The 22024-nt window shown below is 59.5% G+C and overlaps 1 protein-coding gene across 1 annotated transcript in view; it reads right to left on the reverse strand.

Moving 5' to 3' along the window:
* The window catches only part of Ryr1 (ryanodine receptor 1), a 114546-nt gene that overhangs the window by 39061 nt on the left and 53461 nt on the right, over nt 1-22024 (reverse strand). Inside the window, exons 48-78 of the mRNA XM_060366575.1 lie at nt 21662-21882; nt 21286-21376; nt 20315-20455; nt 19827-19990; nt 19616-19694; nt 19351-19440; nt 18673-18813; nt 18279-18353; nt 18126-18201; nt 17749-17872; nt 17274-17389; nt 16388-16455; nt 16175-16296; nt 15476-15525; nt 14986-15046; nt 14233-14471; nt 11834-11915; nt 11266-11396; nt 10031-10363; nt 9705-9945; nt 8200-8287; nt 7995-8087; nt 7380-7394; nt 6069-6239; nt 4742-4801; nt 4305-4442; nt 3913-4025; nt 3733-3829; nt 3087-3193; nt 416-467; nt 212-286 (exon numbers count right to left, since the gene is read on the reverse strand). Coding sequence (XP_060222558.1) covers nt 212-286; nt 416-467; nt 3087-3193; nt 3733-3829; nt 3913-4025; nt 4305-4442; nt 4742-4801; nt 6069-6239; nt 7380-7394; nt 7995-8087; nt 8200-8287; nt 9705-9945; nt 10031-10363; nt 11266-11396; nt 11834-11915; nt 14233-14471; nt 14986-15046; nt 15476-15525; nt 16175-16296; nt 16388-16455; nt 17274-17389; nt 17749-17872; nt 18126-18201; nt 18279-18353; nt 18673-18813; nt 19351-19440; nt 19616-19694; nt 19827-19990; nt 20315-20455; nt 21286-21376; nt 21662-21882 — 3654 coding nt within the window. The remainder of the gene's footprint in view (nt 1-211; nt 287-415; nt 468-3086; nt 3194-3732; nt 3830-3912; nt 4026-4304; nt 4443-4741; nt 4802-6068; nt 6240-7379; nt 7395-7994; nt 8088-8199; nt 8288-9704; nt 9946-10030; nt 10364-11265; nt 11397-11833; nt 11916-14232; nt 14472-14985; nt 15047-15475; nt 15526-16174; nt 16297-16387; nt 16456-17273; nt 17390-17748; nt 17873-18125; nt 18202-18278; nt 18354-18672; nt 18814-19350; nt 19441-19615; nt 19695-19826; nt 19991-20314; nt 20456-21285; nt 21377-21661; nt 21883-22024) is intronic.

Below are 22024 nucleotides of genomic sequence, written 5' to 3' on the forward strand. Positions count from 1 at the left end.
CTTCTCTGAGAGCCCCTCCCTGAGGCTGGGCCAGGCTGGGCTCTGTACCCCATACACCATGGCGAACACCTGCAGTTGGCGATGTTGGTTTCTGTGTCCTTCGCCCGAGGCCTGGCTCTGTTGCTGCTGCATGCCTGGGTACGGCTCTCCAGCCTCATGGTGAATGAGCGGGAGTCGAGAGCCCCCAAACCTTCCTCCCCATCCCACCTACCTCAAAGGACACTTCCACCTCCTCTTCTTCACCTTCTTCGCCGCCATTCTCCCCGCCCTCCTCCAGGTGGCAGCTCTGAGGAACAGCAGCAGGTGTCAGCGTGAACAGAGCGGATACCCCGCCCCCCCAGCCAGCCCCTTCCCTTTGGGGGAGCACTGCAGCTGGGGAGAAGAGAGCGCCCCAGAGGGCAGAGTCAGGGCTCACCTTTGCCATGATGTCGGCGTATGCCATGTACAGGTAGTCCTCGTCCAGTTTGCTGAGGAAGTAAGCGGAGAGACGGCCTCATGGTGGCCTTACCAACTTTATTTTCCTTAGTTGAGATGAGGTCTCATGTGGGCCTCACACTCAGGACGTAGCTGGAAGGACCCTGGGCATCCCATCGGTGGCTGCACCTCCTGAGGCTTGGGATTCCAGGGGTGCGCCACCATGCCTGGTTTTGAGGGTTCCAGGGACTGCACAGGGCTTCATTCAGACCGGACGAGCAATTGACCAAGCTGAGCCACAACCCCAGCCTTTTGTTTTGTTGTATGGAGGATTCTGGAGATGTAGCCCAGGCTGGCCTTCAACTCTTCTGCCGCATCTTTCTGAGAGCTGGAACTACACCACGCCTAGGCTGAGGCCACCCAATTGTATAACAGCTTTTTGCTGTTGTTGTTCTTGTTTTAGCAAGCCAACAGGTGCTCTTTGTGAACTAACCAGCTTTATCTTCACAGTGGTCCTATCGAGTAGGTATATAGCCAGCCTCACATTTTACAGATGTGGAAACTGAGTCACAAAGATCTTGACTGGCCAAGGCCCAACAGTTTGCACTGGAATTCAACCTATATAGACTAACTTCAGAGTCACAAGTCTCCCACAAGTGGAAAACAGGACACTCAGGTTCTCTGCATCCCTTGCAGCTATGGGTGGATGTCAGAACCTTGGCCTTGAGCTATGTGCGTGAGCTTATCAGGGACAGCTTTCTTTACTGGAGAAAAAAAAGGTTTAAGGGCTTGCTGGGGGTGGGGAGGGGGACTCCCCCTTCTTCCTGTCTGGCACGTGGTCCTGATGTGACTCACCTCCACTACACATCTGCACTGCCATGCCTGCCCAGCCACGGTGGACTGAAATAATCCACAACAAATCTCTTGTAACAATATTCAGTTGTGGCATCCCAGGCTGGCAACCCCAGCGTCCGGGAGGGAGGCGGAAGCGAGGCCATGGTGTCTCGATGAGAACAAAACCAAGTGGGGTGTAGAGGTGTGTGCCTTTCATTCCAGAGCTAAGGGGGCAGAGGCAGGAGGATCTCTATCTCTGTGAGTTCCAGGCCAGCCTGGTCTACCGAACTAGTTCCAGATGGGGCTACACGGAGAGAGACCTCGTCGTCTCAAAAGGGGAGGTGGGGTGGGAGTGGCAAACAGTAGATACATTAGGCCTTCTGGTCCTAAAACTGCTTGTGCGAGAGCAGGCGTGATGGGCGAATGGACAGGTGTGGACAGGTGTGGTTATGTAACAGTAAACCTTTCCTAAGTTGCTTCTGCCAAATATGGTGTTTACAGTGGCACAGAAGGAACTGACAGAGACCGTAAGACTCAGGCTAAGGCTGACAGCCTAGAAAGTCAGGCAGAGCATGGGTCCCTGTCTGCCGCCCTGCCCCGCCCCTTGACTTCACATTAGGTGAGAAAAATAAATCTGCATGTGTTTTCAGAGTGAAAAGAGTTGGTAGGAGGGGCCTATAGAGCAGACGAGCCAGTGAGCAAGTCATGTGACTGCTATGGCGTTGGCCATAATAAGCACTTCAGAGTGGGTACGCCACCATTAATCTCTAATTTTTTGTTTTTGTTTATTCAAGACAGGGTTTCTCTGTGTAGCCCTGGCTGTCCTGGAACTCACTCTGTAGGCCAGGCTGGCCTTGAACTCACAGATCCACCTGCATCCGACTCCGGAGTGCTGGGGTTAAAGGTGTGCGCCCCTGCTGCCTGCCTGGCTTGATTTTAACTTTTATGTTTTTTGAGGCAAGGTCACTCTGTGTAGCCCTGGAACTCACTCTGTAGACCAGGCAGGCATCGAACTCACAGAGATCTGCTTGCCTCAGAATGTGGGATCTTAATCGCAAATGCTGGGACCGAGGGCGAGGGCGAGGGCCTCGGATGTGCCCGGCTAATTTTTAATTTTTAATTTTTAAATTATGTGCGCCATATACATGCAGTTCCTACAGCGGCCAGAAGGGGGAGCCAGATATCCCCAACTGGAGTTATGGGGGCAGCCTGCAGTTATCTGTGGATGTTGGCACTGAACTGGGGTCCTCTGCAAGAGCAGAAAGAGCCCGTAACTGCCGAGCCGTCTCTCCATCCTCATCAGAAAACGTCTCTACTTTGATCTAGTAGAAAATTTTCATATAAACTTCATATAAAGTAAAGCTGATCCCCCCTCAGCGTTTCTGTTTATCTCCGTTGTTCTGCTGTTCAGCTCTGGGGGCTGAACCGGGGCCTCTTGCTTGCCAAGCAAGCACGCTGCTATTACTGTTTAGGGAGACGGTTCTCCCGCTAAGCCTGCCCGGCATCTTTTTCGAACCCCTCGGACAGGAGGGGTTCTCGTGATGCGTTCAGCCCTCGCCACAGTGTGCCGCAGCTGCCTGTCCTCGCAGTGATGCTGAAGGGAGGGATGGCTGGGGGGTGAGATGGTGCGGAGGGTAGAGGGGCTCCAGGCAAGGAAGGCCGAGCTTGATTCCCGGGCCCCACACGCGGTGGAAGGACCAGCTCCTGCAAGCCGCCCTCTGACCTCCACGCGGCACTGTGCACACACATGCACACACACACGCACACACAATAAAGGCTTTCTTCCTTTCTTTCTGGTCTGGGGAACGTTCCTGAGGCGAGGGGGGGGGGGACCTCACCTCTTTTCAGTCAGAGCCGTGCGGCTGAAGTGTAGGACCAGCTGGTGGAGGGGGTCCGGTTTCTTCTCCTCCACTTCTTCCTCCTCTTCCTCCTGCTCCCCAGCTTTCTGGGGGGGGGATGGGGTGCGGGCTGGAGAATGGCGCTTTGGGGGTCCCTGTCAGTCTACTCTCATAGCCTTGCTGGACTAGAACTTTGTCTTCTCTCTCTCTCTCTCCTTCTTTAAAGATTTATTTATTTATCATTTATACAATATCCTGCCTGCAGGCCAGAAGAGGCCACCAGACCTCACTATAGATGGTTGTTAGCCACCATGTGGTTGCTGGGAATTGAACTCAGGACCTTTAGGAAGAACAGCCAGTGCTCTTAACCTCTGAGCCATCTTTCCAGCCCTCTTCCTTCTTTCTTTGCTTTTTTTTTTTGTTTTTCCAAGACAGGGTTTCTCTGTGACAGGGTTTCTCTGTGTATCCCTGGCTGTCCTGGACTCCCTTTGTAGACCAGGCTGGCTTCGAACTCACAGTGATCCGCCTCGCCTGCCTCTGGGATTACAGGTGTGAGCCACGGTGCCCGCCCGGCACAGGTTTCTCCAAGGAGGGGTCCCCCAGTCCCGCGGGCGCTCCCCGAATCCCCAGGCAGCCCCCAGCTCACTGATAGGTCATCTATCATGCGGTCCTCGAAGCTGTGGTCCTCCGTCAGGATCCAGGAGGCCTTGTAGCTCTCCAGGAACATGTTACAAGCTCGGTGCCTGCAAGGCAGAGAGGTCTCCAGACCACTGGGCCTCCCCCTCCTCCCGGGCCCCCATCCCTCTCCTTTCCCACGCTGGCTTACGTGGGTAGGTTGTACAGGGGCGTCATGCGGAAGCAGGCCACCACTGCCCGCCGGCGCTGCTTGGACAGAAGCTTATGCCACACCGCCTTCTTGGACTTGTAAGGATGCTCCGTCTGGGGGGGAGGGGAGAAGGGGAGGGGAACAGTCTCGGATCGCGGCCGCGGCCGCGGCCCCCACAGCCTCCGGGAAGCTGCGCTTGGTGCCGAGAGCGCAGCCGCAGGGACACGGGGGCTCCTCCGGGGGCCTCACCCTGGTCCCAGCACTGTGGCACTTGTCCCTTTGCCCAGATCCACACGCTGCTCCTTCCACGCGAAGCCCCACCCCTAACCCCGCCCACCGCCGGCAGCCCCGCCCACTGCCCCCTCCAGAGCCACCGCCCCAACGGCTCCCACCTGGTCCAGGTGATAGAGCACGGCGGACACTTCCTGGACCCTTCGCACGATTTTCTCGGGGTCGTCGGCGTCCTCCTCCCGGCCCGGGACGCCGCGGTACAGAGCCATTTGCCAGCGGAGAGACGGGGAGCCTTCCACCTGAGGGGGTAAGGCCGGCAGCGTGAAGGCCCTCCCTGCCGTCTGACCCCTCTCCACCGCCAAGCTTAGGTGGGTGCGCGACAGTCCCCGGGTCAGGGTGCTCGCTGCCAGGCCTGACGACCCGGGTTCAATCCCTGGACCCACGTGGTAAGAGAGAAGGAAGCCCCGCCAGCCCCCGACTTCAGCATGCATGCCCAGACACACTAAATACAGAAATGATTTTCCTAATGTCCCCTCTTCCAGGCCTGGTGCTTCATCCCTCTCCCCCCGCCCCTGCCCCCGCCCTGCAAAGCACTTACCTTTCCCTGAAGGTTAAGGTTGTTTTGAAGAAATTCACGGACCTCCTCATCTGTATCTTTCTGGGAAGACAAGGACACTGGGTCACTCTGGAGGCCTCGCCCTCCCCCCTCCAGGCCTGGCACCCAGGACTTGATGAGCAATGTCTGTGGGTGTGACCTGGGAAAAATGAGGACATAACTGTGGGCTGCGGACAGACAGACGTCTAGAGGGAGTCACGGGCTCACCCTGTGTGTGTGTGTGTGTGTGAGAGAGAGAGAGAGAGAGAGAGAGACACCATCAAAAGTCAAATGGCCCAAAGAGGGATTTCTCGGGCACTGTGTAGGATTGGGACTTTTGAGGATCAGGGAAGGCGGGGGAGGGGCTGTGACGGGAATTGGCATCACAAGAAGGTGGGAAGGTCAATGAAGTGTCCCCGCTGCATAGGGCCAATGGGAGAGCTAGCCGGGTGAAGGGCCTTAGGGGTCACGGGGTTCCATAGCATCCTTAGGATTCAGCATCTCCCAGGAAGTTGACATTGAGGAGCGGCCTTTGTGGCCCCTGGAAAGGGGTCACTGCAACCCAAGGGGAGAACTCAAGTGTCTTCAGGGCCCTGGGGGCAGGGTAGTAGATGGCAGGCGCTTAGAGTGACTGGGGGCAGAATCCTAGACGGCTTCTTAGGGTTCCTGAGGCTGACAAGCATGTCCTTGCCATTCTATGTGTGGGAGACTCAGGCCCCAAGGGGCTTTCTTGGGGTCCCAGGTAGCTTAATAAGGTCTGGGGGTTGGGTTAACTGATCTTGGGGACCCTCAAGACTTCAGAGGTTGGGAGTGGTGGTCCTGGAGAAGGGGACATTGTGATTCTGGGAGGCAGGGCTTTGAAGCATAAAGGGTCGCTGCCTGAAGACAAAGGGAGGTGAGCAGGATGCTCTTAGGACCCCAGACCTTCAGTGGGGATATGCGGGGAGTTACAAGCAGTTCAGCAAGTCTCAGGAGATTTAGGGGACACCTTGATGGGGAGGGAGTTCAAGGATTCCAGGTGTCTGCGAGGATCACCAGTTTCGGCAGTTTTAACATGGCCAGTGGGTCCTACAGAACTTATGGGGGTCCCCTGGGTCTCTGGTTGCGTTTGGTTTAAAATGTTTCTCGAGGTGTCTCGGGCAGAGTCCTCAGCCCCCTCCCCCCCCCCCCCGCCAAGGCTCAGAGCGTCCTGGCAGGGTCTGTAAGTGTTCAGGATTCTGCAGAGCTGTGGGGGAGTCTACAGCAGGATTCTGAGATCCTCTATGGGTTCCTAGGGGTGCAGTGGGGTGCTAGGGACAGGGTAGGGCGCCGGGTGGGGCCGGGCAAGCACCAGCGCGTAGCGGGCCTTGGCCAGCACGATGAGGTCTTGGTCCGTGGGGGCGCACATGTTCAGTCCGATGGGCAGCATCTTCTTGAGCGTGGCCACGATCAGGGATGTCTGCACGGAGTACCGGTCTCCCCGGCGCTTCTTCTTGGTGCGTTCCTGGTCCGAGCCACCTGACTGTGGGGACACAGGGCTCAGTGTGCCCAAGGCCCCAGCCCAGCCCCAACCTACAGCCCGTTCCACCACCCAGCTGCTGACCTGTCTGCCCAGCAACCCTCCCTGATATCAGAGCACGCGTCTATTTCCACCCCGACCTTGCTCACTCTTGCCCCAGCCCCGACCATAGCCTTCCCATCCCCCCAATCTCCCCATTTTCTCCAGAGAGCTCTAGCTCCTCACTAGAAAAAGTTCACAGAGCCCCATGTCCACCATGCTCCACGCCCCACGTCACCTCCCCAAACCAAATTTCCAAAGGACAAAACAAAGATGTGTGGCCCACGAAGATCCCCAAGACACAAGATAAGTTGGAAGAAAGGGACAGACACTGAGAGACTGAGGCAGAAAAGGACAAGAGGAGACAAGATGCAAGAGAGATCTGGAAAGATCCGGAAGCCAAGACACCACACCCAGAGTCCCACAGCCATGTTCTGGCGTCCCCTCCCCGGGCAGGGCCACTCCAGTCATGCCATCAAGAAGTCCCGGTGGCAAGCTGCGGCCAGAGCCCCATCCATGGCAATGCTGAGCGTGGCCCAGGGGCCAGACACTGCCCAAGGCCCACATGCAGGGTTCTGAGGTTTTAAAGAGTCCTGGGCCTGGGGCCTGTTGGGCTGGAAGCCACAGGCTCACAGAGATGACATCTGGCAAGAGGCACACACTCCATGACCATCACTGGGTTCTATCCACATCTATCGGTTCCAGAGCCCAAGACATACACCTGTGCACAGCCAGGACGGCCCCCAACCATGCAGCTGCCCCACCCCATCCCCCCTGGAACTCAGCCCACAATGCATGGCGGAAAGCTAATGGTTGATTTTTTTTTTTTTTTTTTTTGGTAACACCACCAAAAAGAAAAAAAGAAGAAGAAAAGAAAAACCACCAAAACCAGAAAAGAAATAATTCAACAACTTGTCAAAAGCAAAGAGTGGGGGAAGGAGTGTGTGGCTGGGGAGGAAGAAGACAAGGAGGATGGAAGGTGGAGGCCAGGAACTGAGGACAAACGGTGGGGACAGGGACGGGGGTGGGGGTGTGAGGGGTGGGCTTTGAGTGGGAAGAGGTATTAGCCAAAAGCCATGCAGAAGGTTCCAGGTGTGGCCTGACCTGCACGTCTCCTGCCTGCTTCAACGGTGGCCGACAGAGACAAGAAGGGTTACCCCAGCCGACAGAGAGCCCACCCCCACCTCCGGGTCGCCCTGGCTGCTCTGCCCCACCCCCACTTCCAGACCGTGACTTTGGGGGATGCTGTTCTTTACGACCATAAAGAGGGCAGTTGTGAAAGGACAGAAAAGAAAGGGAGGGTGTGGGGTAACAGGGAGAGAAGGAAAGAAATGGGAGACAGTGGAATGGGAGGGGAAGAAAATGAGGAAACAGAGGAAGGAGATGAGCAAGAAGGTGGGGAACCGGCTGGAAGGGGAAAGGGGAGATGGGGGAGGTGAGAGAGGAGGACTATAGGGAGGTAAAGGAAGAGGAGGAGGGTGGGGAGGAGGGAGAGGAGGAGGTAACAGGAAAAGGAGGGTGAGGAGGGAGGGAAGGAGTATCAGGAGGGGTAGGGGTGGGGAAGGGAAGGAGGGAAAGGATGGGGATAGGAAGTGGACTCTGAGAGCTAAAGGGGATGTGACGGGTGACTGGGTCCAGAGAGTTGAGGGGGCGGTCCTGGAGGGTGCTCCCCCCACCCCCGCCTCCCCGCTCCTGCCCTCAGCTCTGCTAAGCACTCGCCTTGGCCATTTTACTCTTATTGTCAGCAGTCAGAAAGGACATATTGTTGATCTCATTCTGGACCACGAAGTTCTGTTCCTCACGCTTAAAGTTCTGGGGGTGGGGGAAGCAGCATGGGGCTTAGACCCTGGGGTTTAAGGAGAGGAGAGTGGTAGCTTGGGGATGTGGGGCTTGGGTGGGGCTCCCATAGGGATGGGGGACTCACGTGAGACTTGGACCAGTAAATAAAGATCTCTCCCACCATCCTGAACAGCTCCTCGGCGTTGGGGTCGGGCTCTGTCAGCCAGTGTGCCCTGGGGTCCAGGAAGGAATGGGTAAGGAGTACAGAGATGCCCAGGGGAGGGCTTCACCCAGAGAGAGCGCAGAGGAACCGAGAGACAGTCAGAAGGTGGTGGTGGGGTATGGAGTGATTTAAAGGAACCTGGTCAGTTCAGGGAAAATTTAACATTTCAGACTTTTCATTCAGGGTCACACTGGTAGCCCTGGCTAGCCTGGAGCTCACTATGTAGACTAGGTTTGCCTTAAACCCACAGACCCTGCCTCCTGAGTTCTGGCATGAAAGGCCAGAAAGAATTCAGCCCAGGGGGACTGGGAACTCCCCGAAATCCCCCTGCCTTAGCCACCTGAAACATATGCCATCACACCCAGCGTGGAATTCCCTCTAATCTTCTAAGCACTGTGAACGGCAGCTAACTGATGCTGTGAGCCAAAGGATAAACGTCTCTCTGGCATATTGCTGCTTTTTAAAAGGCGAGCTCTATATTGCTGTGTGTATAGTGAAAAGGCTGTGATGTCCAGCGTTGGGGGAGGGCACAGCTTCATACAGCTGGGCAGGGCTGGCAGCACATGTGTACACCCAGCTCAGGAGGCTGAGCCAGGAGTTCGAGGGCAGCCTGGACTACGGGAGAAACTGCTGCAAACAGCAAGGAGTGAGATGGGCTGTGAAGGCCTTCGCTGTGATCCAAAGGGGATTGCGCCAGCTGAGCGATCTAGGGGTGTAATCCCAAGCCTCCTCCTCTTTTCTTTCTTTTTGAAGATTTATTTATCCTTTACACAGCATTCTGCCTGCACGCTAACAGCAGCAACAATGAAAAACAATGATGAAAGAGTGACAGATCACAGCTCATGCACGGCCACAGAGCCCAAGGCAGGCTCCAGTCGTTTATCTCGGAGTTCAGGTGATTCAAATGGTGCACCTGATTTATTAACTAGCAAGTGTATGTGTGTCTTCGTAAAGTCTGTGCTCTTGGGGGATTATCTGGAAGGCCAGATGTCATCAATATTCCTTCTCTCCATGGAGGAAGGCCTGGCCGCGGCCTTGGCTACATAGGCTAGGGATCCAGCTCTACAGACGGACAGACAGTGCTGGAGGGAAATAAGTCTCCCTAACCCAAGAAGGCTGTGTGTGCGTGCGCGCAGGCCACCGAGCACACCAAAGTCGAGACAACCCAGGTGCTGGCGCTTGCCTTTGACTTTGCTGGTCACCACCGCGGGCTCCAGGCTGGGTGGGCCTGTCCAGGGGCTGCCCCTTCTTGCCCTCCCATTTCCCCGCAGGGGCACGGGGACAGCACGGGTTCTGGGGTTCCAACTCCGGTCCTACCGCCGGACCCACTGGGCCGCCTGCCTCCCCAGCCCATCACCGGGCGGGGCGGCGGGGCGGCGGGGAGGGGCGGGCGCGGAGGCCGCCGAGCCCGGGCGGGCCGCGCTGACCTGTTGTTGTCCACGTAGCGGATGAGCAGCGGGTAGAGCGCGTACAGGTCCCGGCAGAGCACGGAGAACTCGTCGCGCACCAGCAGCTCGCCCTCCTCGGCCTCCGCCTTGGCCTCCAGGCGCAGCTGCTCCTCCTCGGCCACCACCTTCCCCGCGCGCTTCCTCAGGCGCCCGACGGTCGGGATGAAGTGCGAGCGCAGCAGCTCGGGCCGGGCGCGGCTCACGATGGGCTGCGCGAACACTGCGGGGGGGCGGGGCTGCTCGCGCTGACCTCCGACCCCCGCGGGCCCCGCCCCCTCCCGGCCCGCCGCCCCCCGGGCGCGCACCGGCCAGCCGCTTCATCCAGGACGCCTCGTCGATGCCCAGGTTGTTGACGATGATTCGGAGGATGTTCCCCAGCAGGGAGTTGAGGTGGTCCGAGGTGACCGCCGTGCAGGGCGGGGGCGCCCCGGCGGGCGGGCCCGGGGGCGCGGCCTCGGGGCCCCGCTCCCACCAGCGGGGCAGGTAGCTGCACAGCATGGGCAGGGTGATCTCGATGACGTGGGGCATCTCCGTGTAGCGCGCCCCGGACTCGGCCAGCCCCCCGATGTCCGCCATGAGCCGCTGAAGCACCGGGATGTCGGGACACATCTCCTCCACGCTGCTGGGGAGCCCCAGGACTGGGGTGCGGGGCGGGTCAGGCACGCCGCTCCCGACGGCCCACCGGGCGCCGTGACTCCCGGTGGCCCCCAGGTACTCCACACGCACCTGCTCCGTCCCCAAGGGCACACTCAAATGACCTGACCCCACTCCAAAGAACACTCAACTCCTGAAGCAAGACTCCCTTTTTTCAGTCCAGACAGGCTCTCGGGCAGGCCCTGAGCCCTAGAATCACCAAGGTGCGGAGGGGCTTGGAACCCTGGTGAGCCTGTGCCTTTGTTTCGCTTTGACAGAGCCCAGGGGGGCCTGAAACCTAGCACATCCCACCTCAGCTTCCCTCCCGGCTCCAGACTCCAGTTTCACCCCCTGAGACCCACAGTCCACCCGGGAACTGAGTCTCATGTAGCCCAGGCTGGCCTTGAGCTTACGGAGGAGGGAAGAAGGCCCTGGAGTGCTGCCCTCTGCCTCTCACTGCCACCGGCTGGGGAGCACAGCGTGGCTGAGGACGGGCCTCCCTCCCCAGCCAGCTCCCCCTGGGGCTGAGAAGACACGCTGTCTCACGCTGTCTGCTTGTGGCTCGTCTGCTCTCCTCTGCATCTTGCCACAGACATTGTGAATAAACCCACGCTGAGCACCAGCCCCTCAGACTCAAGGATGCTGCGAAGGACCTGCTCCCTAAGCCTCACAGTACCTCTCCAGAGTGACCCTCACAGCTCCAGACCTCAGCCATCACCCCCTAGTTCAGCGGGGTGGCCCAGACGGCCCTTACGGCATGGCCAGGACCCCGCCAGCCCTGGCTGTGGACAGGACCCTCCCGGAGAGCTCTCAGCCCCTCACAGCCCAGGTGGAGGGCCGCAACCCCCCCCCCCCCCAGAGGATGGCTCTCCCTCGGCCCGACAGCTGCCCAGCCAGCACTACTCACTGGCCCGCTCTCTCGGAGACTTGGTGGTGTAGACGGAGCAGGCGTTGTACTCATTCAGCTCAGGCTCCAGGAACGCCACAGGCATGGCCGCGGCCAGGCGGGCCAGGCACTCCCCGAGGGCGGGCCGCAGCCTGGGAGGAGGGCAGCCGCTAGTGCCCAGCGCCCCTCTGCGGACTCCTGAGCCCAGCCCGTCCTCCCCGGAGCACAGCTGCACGTGCAGCCCTTGTGTGCGCCCTTCACCATGTGCCTGGCTAAGACCCGAGCGCAGACGGAGACGGTCACTGGACGTGGTCCCTGCAGGCTGCTGCTCCTTCCTTCCCTGAGCGTCTCCTGCCGGGTCAGGCCCGCTTCCCAGTCCTCAGCCAGCAAGCGTCTGCTTCCCGCACCCTCTACGTCTACGCCCGCCCTCTCGTGGCTCCTGGCACGAACTTCAGCTACCCTCGCATAGTGGCGGGCTCAAGATCTTAGCGGGCGGGCGTCCGGCTTTGCACCCCCAGCCCAATTCCCATGCTCCCCCCACAGCCTCAAAGAGCCTACCCAAGCTCAGTTTTACGTCCCGTTTTCTTACTTTTCCACGTAGGGGTTCCTAGTGGTCCCCAGGGAGTAGATGCTGCACAGCGTTCGGTAGCAAGAAACTTGGACGTCATCCACTGTGAAGGCGGAGAGTGAGGGCCAGGTTGTGCCTGCCATGGCGGCCTGCCCCCACTACCCGTCACATGGCTGGCGGGTGAGGAAGCCACAGAGGCCACCTATGCTTCGTGTCTCGGCCACGAGCAGCAATCCTTGGTCCCGGGGAGCCCGCAATGTAAGGTGGGGTCGCCGTAACACCCTCCAGGATCAAATGAGGTCTCTGTCACTGGTTCTGTTTTGTGACGCTGGGGATGGACCCAGAGCCTCACAGATGCCAGACAAGTGCCCTACCGCATGGTGGAGGGAGGGAGCTAACTCCCTCAGCTCGTCCTTGACCTCCACACGCGCACCGTACCGACAATTTACACCACACACACACACACACACACACACACACACACTAAACAAACACATGTTTTAAAACACCCCAAATTAGAAAAGATTCTAATTTCAGATCAACGGTGAGTTCAGGCATGCAATACGATAGGCCATAGCCTAAAGCCGTGCAAGCCCTGCAGGACACGCCCACTTTATTTGTTTGCTTGTTAGAAGCACCAGGGCCTTCTATGGTTGGGATGTAAAGGGTCCCCACGGAGATCGCATGTTGCAGGCTGGGTCCAACTGTAGTGACATTCAGAAGTGGAACAATTGTGGTCTGCTTGGATCATGAGGGCTCTGACCCCGCCAACGGGTCAGATTTTTAAGTGGAGGAAGACTATGGAAGGTGGGCCTGGTTGGAGGAAGCGGATGCTTTGGGGAAGGTCACTTGGAGGTAGATCTTGGCCGCTGCCTCTCTGTCTCAGTGTCTGTGATCCCTGGCTCCCACAGGTCAGCCACTTGCTACCTGCTCCTCCTGCCATGACGCCCCCAAAGTAATGGAGCCAAATATGAATTATCCCAGCTGTCCTGGAGCTAGCTCTACCGACCAGGCTGGCCTCGAGCCCAGAGATCCGCCTGCCTCTGCCTCTCCAGTGCTGGGGACTCAAGGCGTGCGCAGACAGCCCAGTGAGAAACTCTAACAGGGCTGCTTCTAGACCATTCCTCATGGGAGTTGCGGCAGCCCATTGCTCTTTGCCTCTTCCGCTTCCTGGGAGAGGATGCCAGGGGAGGCGCTTTGAGCACGAGAGAAAGGGAACATTTCAGAGAAGTCAGGGCAAGGAGATGGAGGAACTTGAGCTTCTGACTTTGGGACGTCATGATCTACTTTGGGGAGTGCTGCATTTGAGAGAAAGAAACTTCCAGCCTGTTCCAGTTACACTGGTTTGGAGCCACTGTATCTCTGGTACAAGCAGCTGAATCCACTTTATGTGTGGTGCTGCAGATGGAACCCAGAGCCTTGTGTATGCTAGGCAGGTGCTCTATGGCTCAGTCACTCCCCAGCCCCTCACTGCGGCATTCTAGGCAGGGGCTCCACCACTGAGCCACCCCCCAGCCCCTCACTGGGGGATTCTAGGCAGGGGCTCTACCACTGATCCACACCCTAGCCCCTCACTGGGGGATTCTAGGCAGAGGCTCTACCACTGAGCCACACCCCAGCCCCTCACTGGGGGATTCTAGGCAGGGGCTCCACCACTGAGCCACCCCCCAGCCCCTCACTGGGGGATTCTAGGCAGGGGCTCTACCACTGATCCACACCCTAGCCCCTCACTGGGGGATTCTGGGCAGGGGCTCTACCACTGAGCCACACCCCAGCCCCTCACTGGGGGATTCTAGGCAGGGACTGTACCACTGAGCCACACCCCAGCCCCTCACTGGGGGATTCTAGGCAGGGGCTCTACCACTGAGCCACACCCCAGCCCCTCACTGGGGGATTCTGGGCAGGGGCTCTACCACTGAGCCACACCCCAGCCCCTCACTGGGGGATTCTGGGCAGGGGCTCTACCACTGAGCCCTGCTTTTAGCCTTTGTGAATTCTAGGAAAGCTTTTCACTGAGTCTTTCCCCAGCCCTTCACTGCTGGGTACCAGTCCAGTACTCTACCCCTGAGTGCTTATTCTCAGCCCTTGCTTTACTTTTGCTTTCTGGGAGTCAAGATCTCACCCTGTAGCTCAGGCTGGCCTAGAGCTCACTATATAGGCCAGGCTGGCCTCAAACTCACAGCATCCTCCTGCCTCGGCTTCTTGAGTGCTGACATTAGTTACAGGTGAGCACCACCACTGTGGCTTTTAAACTCACACCTTAGTCAATGCCTTCTGTTCTCCACATTTCACTGACTGTGTGCCTTGGCTTGCAGCAAGAAAGCATGAGCTCTAACACTGGTGATGCTGCCATGCATGCCGTGCTGGTCAAGCTGACTCCCCACCCCATGCCCCTTGCCCCCGGTGGCAGGAGTCCTTACGGATGACGTCGTCTCCGAACTGGTGCTGGGCGATGTGCTGGAACAGGGTGGTGAGAACTGGCAGCAGGGCCACTGTGGTGTAGGTGAGGTTCTGGCCCACGCCCTTCACCTGCGTGCGTGCCTGGGACACCTTGCCTAGCCGAAGGTTCTCCACCATCTTCTCAATGTCCTCCGAGGCACTCTCAAAGAAGGAGCGCAGACCCGCCTTCACGATCTCAGGGCCTGACTTCATCACCGTTCTGGGAAGGGGGTGCAGAGACGCAGCTGTAGAAACAGCATCCCCTCCCTGTCCCCTCCTTCACTTTCCCTCCTCCCTTCCCCCTTCTCCCCTCCTTCCATTCCTTTCCTTCCCCCTTCTTCCCTCTTCCCCTCCTTCCCTCTTCCCCTCCTTCCCTCTTCCCCTCCTTCCCTCTTCCCCTCCTCCCCTCTTCCTTCTATTCCTCCCCTCCTCCCTCCTTCCTTCTATTCCTCCCCTCCTCCCTCCTTCCTTCTATTCCTCCCCTCCTCCCTCCTTCCTTCTATTCCTGCCCTCCTCCCTCCTTCCTTCCATTCCTCCCCTCCTCCCTCCTTCCTTTTATTCCTCCCCTCCTCCCTCCTTCCTTCCTTCTATTCCTGCCCTCCTCCCTCCTTCCATTGCTCTCCCTTCTCTATCTTGAGGTGGACTCTCCCCACATCCCCTAGGCTGGGTTTCAGAGAATGCAGGACAGGGTCTGGGGACACGATTAAAGGGCATATGGGTACCCCAAGCTGTACCTGGCATCCAGGGAGCGAGCCAGTATGTGAAGGCAGTTGACCACAGCTGGGGCATCCGTCCCTGGGAGGAGAATGAGGAAGGGGCCTCAAGGCCAGAGCCTGATTTTGTTCATCCCAACCCTTTCCTCTCTGGCTCCGCCTCCTGGCTAGATCCATTCTACCCCCCACCTACCCCACCCTGGCTTTCTCGGTCCCCTGGGTATCCCCCACCCCAGCCCTGGCTGCCCTCCCTTCCTTTCTCCCTCTTTTCTTCCTTCTAGCCCTGACCTCTCAGGGCTGTCCCTGTGTGGGACAGAGGCATGCATGGTCACAGACCCCATCCCCAGGATGACCCCGTCTAGGATCTATCCCCAGGATGGCCTGGTCTAGGTTCAGATGAAAAAAAAATCATGAGAAAGAGGGTGACCCTGGACCGCTCTCTTCCAGGTGGAGTTGGCGATAAAGGAAGCAAGAGGAACCTGGCAGAAAGGCTCAGAGCAGGGGCACTTACCAAAGAGAGAGACTCGGTGGCGGACAAGGGCAGCGAGTTTACAGAAGAGGCTAAAGAGAGAGAAAGGGACAGAAGGACAAGGGAACAAGGAGTGAGGAGGCCAAAAGGATAAAAGACAGTAGTAACATGATGAGAGGAAAAAAGAGCCAAAAGGACAGGGCAGGGAAAGAACACAGAGGTGTGATGGCAGGCAGAGTGAGCAAGCTTGAAAGTCACAGGTGAGGGCTGCAGGGGTGGCTCAGTCTTGGAGTGAGTGGTGGCCTTAGAGTTCCCAGTGAGGGGCTGGGATGTGACTCTGGTGGAGCCTCTGCCTAGAATCCCCCAGTGAGGGGCTGGGGTATGGCTCAGTGGTAGAGCCCCTGCCTAGAGCCCCCCAGTGAGGGGCTGGGGTGTGGCTCAGTGAGAGAGTGCTTATACTTAGCATATGTAAAGTTCACCGAAGCATTGAAAGAAAGAAAAAAAAAAAATCACAGCAGTAACTGTCCAGTAGAGGTGATGGATGTGAAGCTGCCTTGGTCAAAGCGACCAGTTTGTGCCACTTACATCCTGGGAATCTCTTTAGTCCCATGGAAACTGGGACAGACAGTCACTCCAGAACATCCCAAGGCGGAAACACCCATCAGAGCCAGGAAGAGTCAGGCTCAGGAATAAGAGGTTGGGATGGTAATGCTGTAAGGGCAGAGGTCACAGGCAGCCCACCTGGTGATCATTTCCTTCTCCTTATTGGAGGCGTGGCCACCACTGCCCAGCACCTTGGCTGGTGTGGACAGGAAGTACAGACAGTGGTTGGTGAAGTACTGGTTGATCAGAGGAAGCAGAATCTGGACGGGGAAGGAAGTGGGTGGGGGCTGGGTGAGGAGGACAGGACTGTCACACACCACGGCCCCTCCGGGTTCTGAGCCCACCCCTCACCTTAGCAAAGAATTTAATCTCCTGCTCGTGCGGGGACTTCTCCACTCGTCCGCTGCTGACCACAGCCTCTGTGGGGAAGGGAAGGCAGGGGCCATTGTGAGCTTAAGCCCAGGAAGCTAGCATGTTCTGGTAGGAAGGGACACTGCGGGGGGCAGAGTCAGGAAATCACGACGCGCCTGTAATCCCAGCACTCGGGAGGCAGAGAAGGTGGATCTCTGAGTTCGAGGACAGCCAGGGCTACACAGAGAAACCCTGTCTTGAAAGAACAAAGCAAAACAAAGCAAACTCTCCCTCTCTTTCTTTCTCGCCTGCCCTGGCCATGTCAAGCCAGAGGCAGGCACTCTGGCCAGGGGGCTAGGTCCCTGTGTAGACCCCTCCTAGGACTCTATCTCTGTGCAAAGGACAAGCTCCCATCTCCCATCTACTTGCACAATCCAGCCCTCCTCACCCCATTTCCTAGCACTGTCCCTTCAACCACTCTCCCCCACCCTGAGGCAAGGTGGGTGAGGGTTTTGCAAGCCCTTGGTGGGGACACCCTCCAGATGTCCATTCGCCCCCCCCCCCCCCGACCCCTCTGTGTCACAGTGTCATCGGCATCTCCCTCTAACACCCTATTTAAGTGGCTCCCCACCCCCGCCCCCTTCCCTGGCTCTCGATGTCCCCTTCCCCCAGCGCTGGGCACTGCCTGGCACGCTTGCTTTAGTTATGTGTGATTCTAACCGACGCTAAACTCAGGACGTGGCTGGAGAATGGTCCTTGTCCTGCTCCTGCCACGCCGCCCCAGCCAGCAGGGCGTGAGCATCTACTCAGGGGAGACATGAGTGAGCCGGTGCCCTAGGCCAATCTTTGCTGATGACAAGGAAGGCGGGGAGGACGCTCTTCCTACCCAGGTGTGCGATGAACTCCTGGGAAATGTCCATCCAGCGCAGCAGCTGCTGCAGGAAGCCGAAGGCAAATCGCTTCTCTATGGAAGACGTGTCTAATTCCATGTCCTTAAGGCCCCTGCACGGAGAGGTGGAGAGGGGTCAGCTCAGACAAAGGCCTCGCCCTGTTTTACACACCGCTCTGGTCGGCTGCGCACCGCCCACTAGCAGCAGGTCCTTCCTCCACCCGCCTCTTCCTCCTCTCAGGTGATTCTCTCTCTGAGTCCTGCTTCGTCCACGCTCTTTCCACTTGGCCTCATCTTTGTAGCCTTGTTTCTACTCAGAGCCCACGCCTTCAGGGGCTATTACAGCCGGGACGTCACTCTCCAGGCCACGCCCCAGGAGGTCCCCCTTGTGGCTTCCTATAGCCCCGCCTCCGCCCCAAGCTCCGCCCCTAAGTCGCCTTCCTTCCCTCCCAGCCTGCGAAGTACCACGTGCCTGGTGACCGCATAGCCGTTCATCTGCAGAAACTTGAGCAACTCTTGGGCCTTCTCTCGGTCCCGGGCCTTCTCCTTGGCCGTGAGTGTGTCGTAGGGGACCAGCAGAGGATGGGACCCACCCCCTGGGGACGGCAAAGATTAGAAATCAGGAACCGGGAAGGCCCTGGCCACTGTCACTTCGGTTCCTGTGGTTGAGCCGCCTGTGCAACCAAAAAGGTGCTAAGGACCAGGACATTCTTCTCTGACGCTGGACAACTCCCCCCCCACCACGCAACGGAGCAGAGCCCGTGAGGCTCCACCCCGGCCCGTGACTGGGGGACTGGGGCCCGAAGAGAAGGGAGAGGGGGCCAGTGGTGCGAGGGATGGGTGCCTCACCCTTGGCCTCCAGCTCTTGCTTCTTCTTCCGTCCCCACGTGTTGTGGTAATTTTCTGCCAGTTGTTCGGCCATGGCCTGGAAGGGGAGGCAGAGAGTCAAGGCCTGGATTCAGACGGCCCTGGGCTTCCTACCAAGAGGGTCCTCGGCCTCACCTGCAGCTCCCGGGACAACGTGACCCCGCTGAGGTCTGGGGGCTGGGGACTGTAGCCTTCTCGAGGGTCATATGTCTGGGAGAGCAAGAGAGACAGAGACGGAGAGATGTTTAATGGACTCGTGGAGAGCTCCGACCTTCCTCCAGATCCTTCCCCGAGCCCACCCCTCAAGGCCCTGTCTCTAAGCCAGCCTCCTCTTTGGTTCCTCAGACCAGCTCTTCCTCTGACCCTACCTCCCCTCCATCAGGCCTCACTGTAGTTCCGCCCATCCAGCCCGCCCCTTTTCCTAACTCCTCTGCCACTTGGGTCCACCCCTCTCCACCCCACCGCATGTAACTCACCCTTCCCAGCTCCTCCCCTTGCTCAGACCTTCACTGCCTCCTCGCAGGCTCACCTGGGCAGTTTGAGATATCTTCCTTGTTTTTTTCTTTTCTGTCTTTTCCTCCTCACCTTCCCTGGCCTTCTCTACCGTCCACTCCCAGGCAATCATGGCCTTCAAGGACTCCTTGATGGGCCAGCGGTAAATCTCCTTGTCCTGGGGTAGAGGAGTAAGCAGAGTGGGTGGAATGGGGCTTGGTTCAGCTTCCCTGGTCTCCATAGGCTCAAGCAGAGAGGACCCACCAGGGGCTAGGAAGTGGGGCAGTCAGGATTGGCACCCAGGACTCTAACGAGCTCTGTAAACAAGTGACACCCATTCTACAAGAGCCTCAGAGAAGTCTCGCTATCAAGGACTCTTTACTTTTCTTTTTTTTAATTTCTTTTGGTTTTTCGGGACAGTGTTATGCTCTGTAGACCAGGCTGGCCAAGAACTCATAGAGATCCGCCTGCCTCTGCCTCCCAAGTGCTGGGATTACAGGCGTCTGCCGCCACCACCCGGCTTCAAGAACTCTAAGAGGAGGGTTGTAAGGGTCCTGGGGTCCTCCTGGAAAACAGCCAGTCTTGAGAGAAGGCGAAATCTTTGACCTTTGACTTGTCAAAGTTGCCAACCCTTGAAGCTGTCCCGCTCCTCCCGGACCCCCAGATTCTGGAGCTTCCTTCCGAGCTCTGCCATCAGGCTCTCAGGCGGGGTCACCTTCTCTGAAAAGGTCTTGTAAGGTCTCAGCATGGGGTGGGTCTTCATCTCTTCATCAATGTTCTCGCCGTAGGACCAGTTGTTCTGAATCTAGGGGTGGGAGCAAGATGACAGGCAGAAGGCCTCAGGGGCTATGAGGTGGGGCACGCTGTGGGGACGGGGGGGGCTCTCGGGGACAGTGAGGGTCTCGGACAGCCTGAGGGGTCTCAGGAAGACGCCGGACTTGGGGAGCGCAGGGCAGGCAGTCGGGGACCCCGGCGCCCACCTTGTCGAAGGCCCACTTCTCGTGGGTGTACTCCGCAAACTTGTTAATGAAGGAGTCCAGCTTCTCCGGGATGATGACGCTGTTGGGGGACACAGGGTGGCAGCCCGCTGAGGCCGTCCTGCTCGCCGAGGCCGTCCCCCGCTCCCCCGCTCTCGGGAACCTTCCTTCTCTCAGCCCCTCAGCCCACCGGCGGCCACCGCCCAGGTCTCACTTGAGGGTCTCCACAGGCCGGGGATCAAAGTTGCCCTCGGCGTCCACCGTGGCCTTCTTCTCCGTCTTGGACGAGTACGAGGCGTCCACGTAGTCGGGAGGCAGCGCCCCCGCGATGGCGCACAGACAAGGCATGGCGATGCGGTAGAGCTCCTGGTCGTATTTCTGGGGGCGCACGGATAAAGGGGAGGGTCATGAGGGCTTCGAGCGGACCCCGGTTCCCCGCCTCTCGGGACCCACAAACCCGCGCTCACCCTCCCCGCAGCCCCGGCCTCATTTTCTCTTGCGGTTTCTTTGACAGGTCAGGTAGCCCGGGCTGTCCCTACACTTGACACAATCCAGGAGTGGCCGAGGCCCTAATCCCCCTGCCTCCACCTCCCACTGGACACGGGTGTGGGCCACCAGCCCGGGAGGGCTGTCCTCCCAGATCTCCCCACTTGAACCCCGGCCCTCCGCGCAGGCTCCTTGGAGATCGGCGGGTGCCCTGACCTTGTGCGCCAGGGAGTCGAAGATGCCCCAGAAGAGCTTGCGTGTGAGGTGGAGCTCCTCCTCGGAGGTGACCCCGAAGTTGGCCCAGCCGGTGGGCAGGCAGTAGTATTTCCAGCAGCGCTCGTAGTGGTTGGTGAGGAGCTGAGAGCCAGAGACACAAGAGGAGGCGTGAGCAGGCGGCGGCGGCAGCGAGTGCCCGGGAAGGCGGAGCAACGAGCGCCCCGGGAGGGGGGGGCGGGCAGCGCTCGCCAAGGAGATGCTGAGGAGGGAGGGTGGCGGCTACTCGGCCGCGCTGGTGCCTCAGGGAGAGCCAGGCTGGGCGCGCAGCCACGGCTGGGCTGCCTGCCGCTTCTCCAGAAACAGGCAAGCCGGCAGTCTCCGGGCGGGGCGGCGTGCGCGCTAGCGGATGGACTGTGCCTATGCCAATTAGCGCGCCAAACAGAAACAGCAGTGCCCCCGGCAGATACATGGTAGTCAGAGCCCCCCCCCCAGGATGCAGTTTGGAGTTGGGGCTAATTGAGGCGTCTTCTGCAAGCCGGTCCGAGTTGGGCGGTACTCTATGCAAACTGGCATGCAAAGGATAAAGTAGGAGAGACGGCATGCAGACACCCAGAATAGCTGTGCTACTGTTTATCCAAATGAACGCGCTCCTTTCCGGCCTGGAAGGCTGGTGGCCTGGACGCCGAGTAAAGTGCTAACGAGGGAAGGCAGCGCGCGCACCCGAGAACATGCATGCTAACCCGGGCAGGGCTGGCTCCCTTAGGCAGGCAATTTAAGAGGTAATTAGGGGACGCTGGCAGCGCCAGGGCCGCAGGGCGCGCGTCCTGGGAATCCTCGCCCGGGAGCTGGGTGGGGGGGAGGCTTGGCCGTCCTCCCGCGCGGGCGGCTGTGGGGCGTGGCTAGCGCGAGCCCCCCCACCGCTGCTCGTCGGCCGCGCGGGAGGAGGACGGGCCGCCGGGGGCCGCCCTTACCTTGAGGGGCATCTTGGCGAACTCATTGAGGATGGGCACGTCGAACACCAGGCGCCGGAGCAGGTGCTGCAGCATGGACGGGCGGATGTACCTGGGGAGGGCAGGCCCGGGCGGGCGGAGTTCTCAGGCGCGTGCCCCCCCCCCGCCCTCCGGCCCCCCGCCCCGGCTGCCCCGCCCCCGGCCCCCCCCCCGCCCCGGCCGCCCCGCCCTCCGGCCCCCCGCCCCGCCCCGGCCGCCCCGCCCCCGGCCCCCCCCCCGCCCCGGCCGCCCCGCCCTCCGGCCCCCCGCCCCGCCCCGGCCGCCCCGCCCTCCGGCCCCCCGCCCCGCCCCGGCCGCCCCGCCCTCCGGCCCCCCGCCCCGCCTCCGCCCCCCTCACCTGCACAGCGCCATGAGGCAGTCCTCGATGACGTCCCGCTGCGCCTTGGTGAGCGAGCGGCCCCGGGACAGGCGGTACACAGTGTGCAGCATGGAGTCCACCATGATGGCGCGGTGCTCGGTGCCCGCGAAGAGCGGCGCGCACTTGGTGATGAGCGGCAGCACCGCCAGGCACAGGTAGCGGTTCAGCGCCAGCGCCATCTCGGTGGTGCTGAACGTCGCCTGGGGACGGGCGGGGGTGGGGGGTGGGGGAGGCTCAGCTCCGCGGCGCCCTCCGCCTTGCCGCGGCGGCACCCGGGCTCCCGACACTCCTTCCGCTAAGTCTCGCCCCTCCAGACCTGTGCCCACAGCTTATCAGCTAGGT

This window comes from Meriones unguiculatus, chromosome 14, assembly GCF_030254825.1.
Source record: "Meriones unguiculatus strain TT.TT164.6M chromosome 14, Bangor_MerUng_6.1, whole genome shotgun sequence".
Classification (NCBI taxonomy): domain Eukaryota; kingdom Metazoa; phylum Chordata; class Mammalia; order Rodentia; family Muridae; genus Meriones; species Meriones unguiculatus.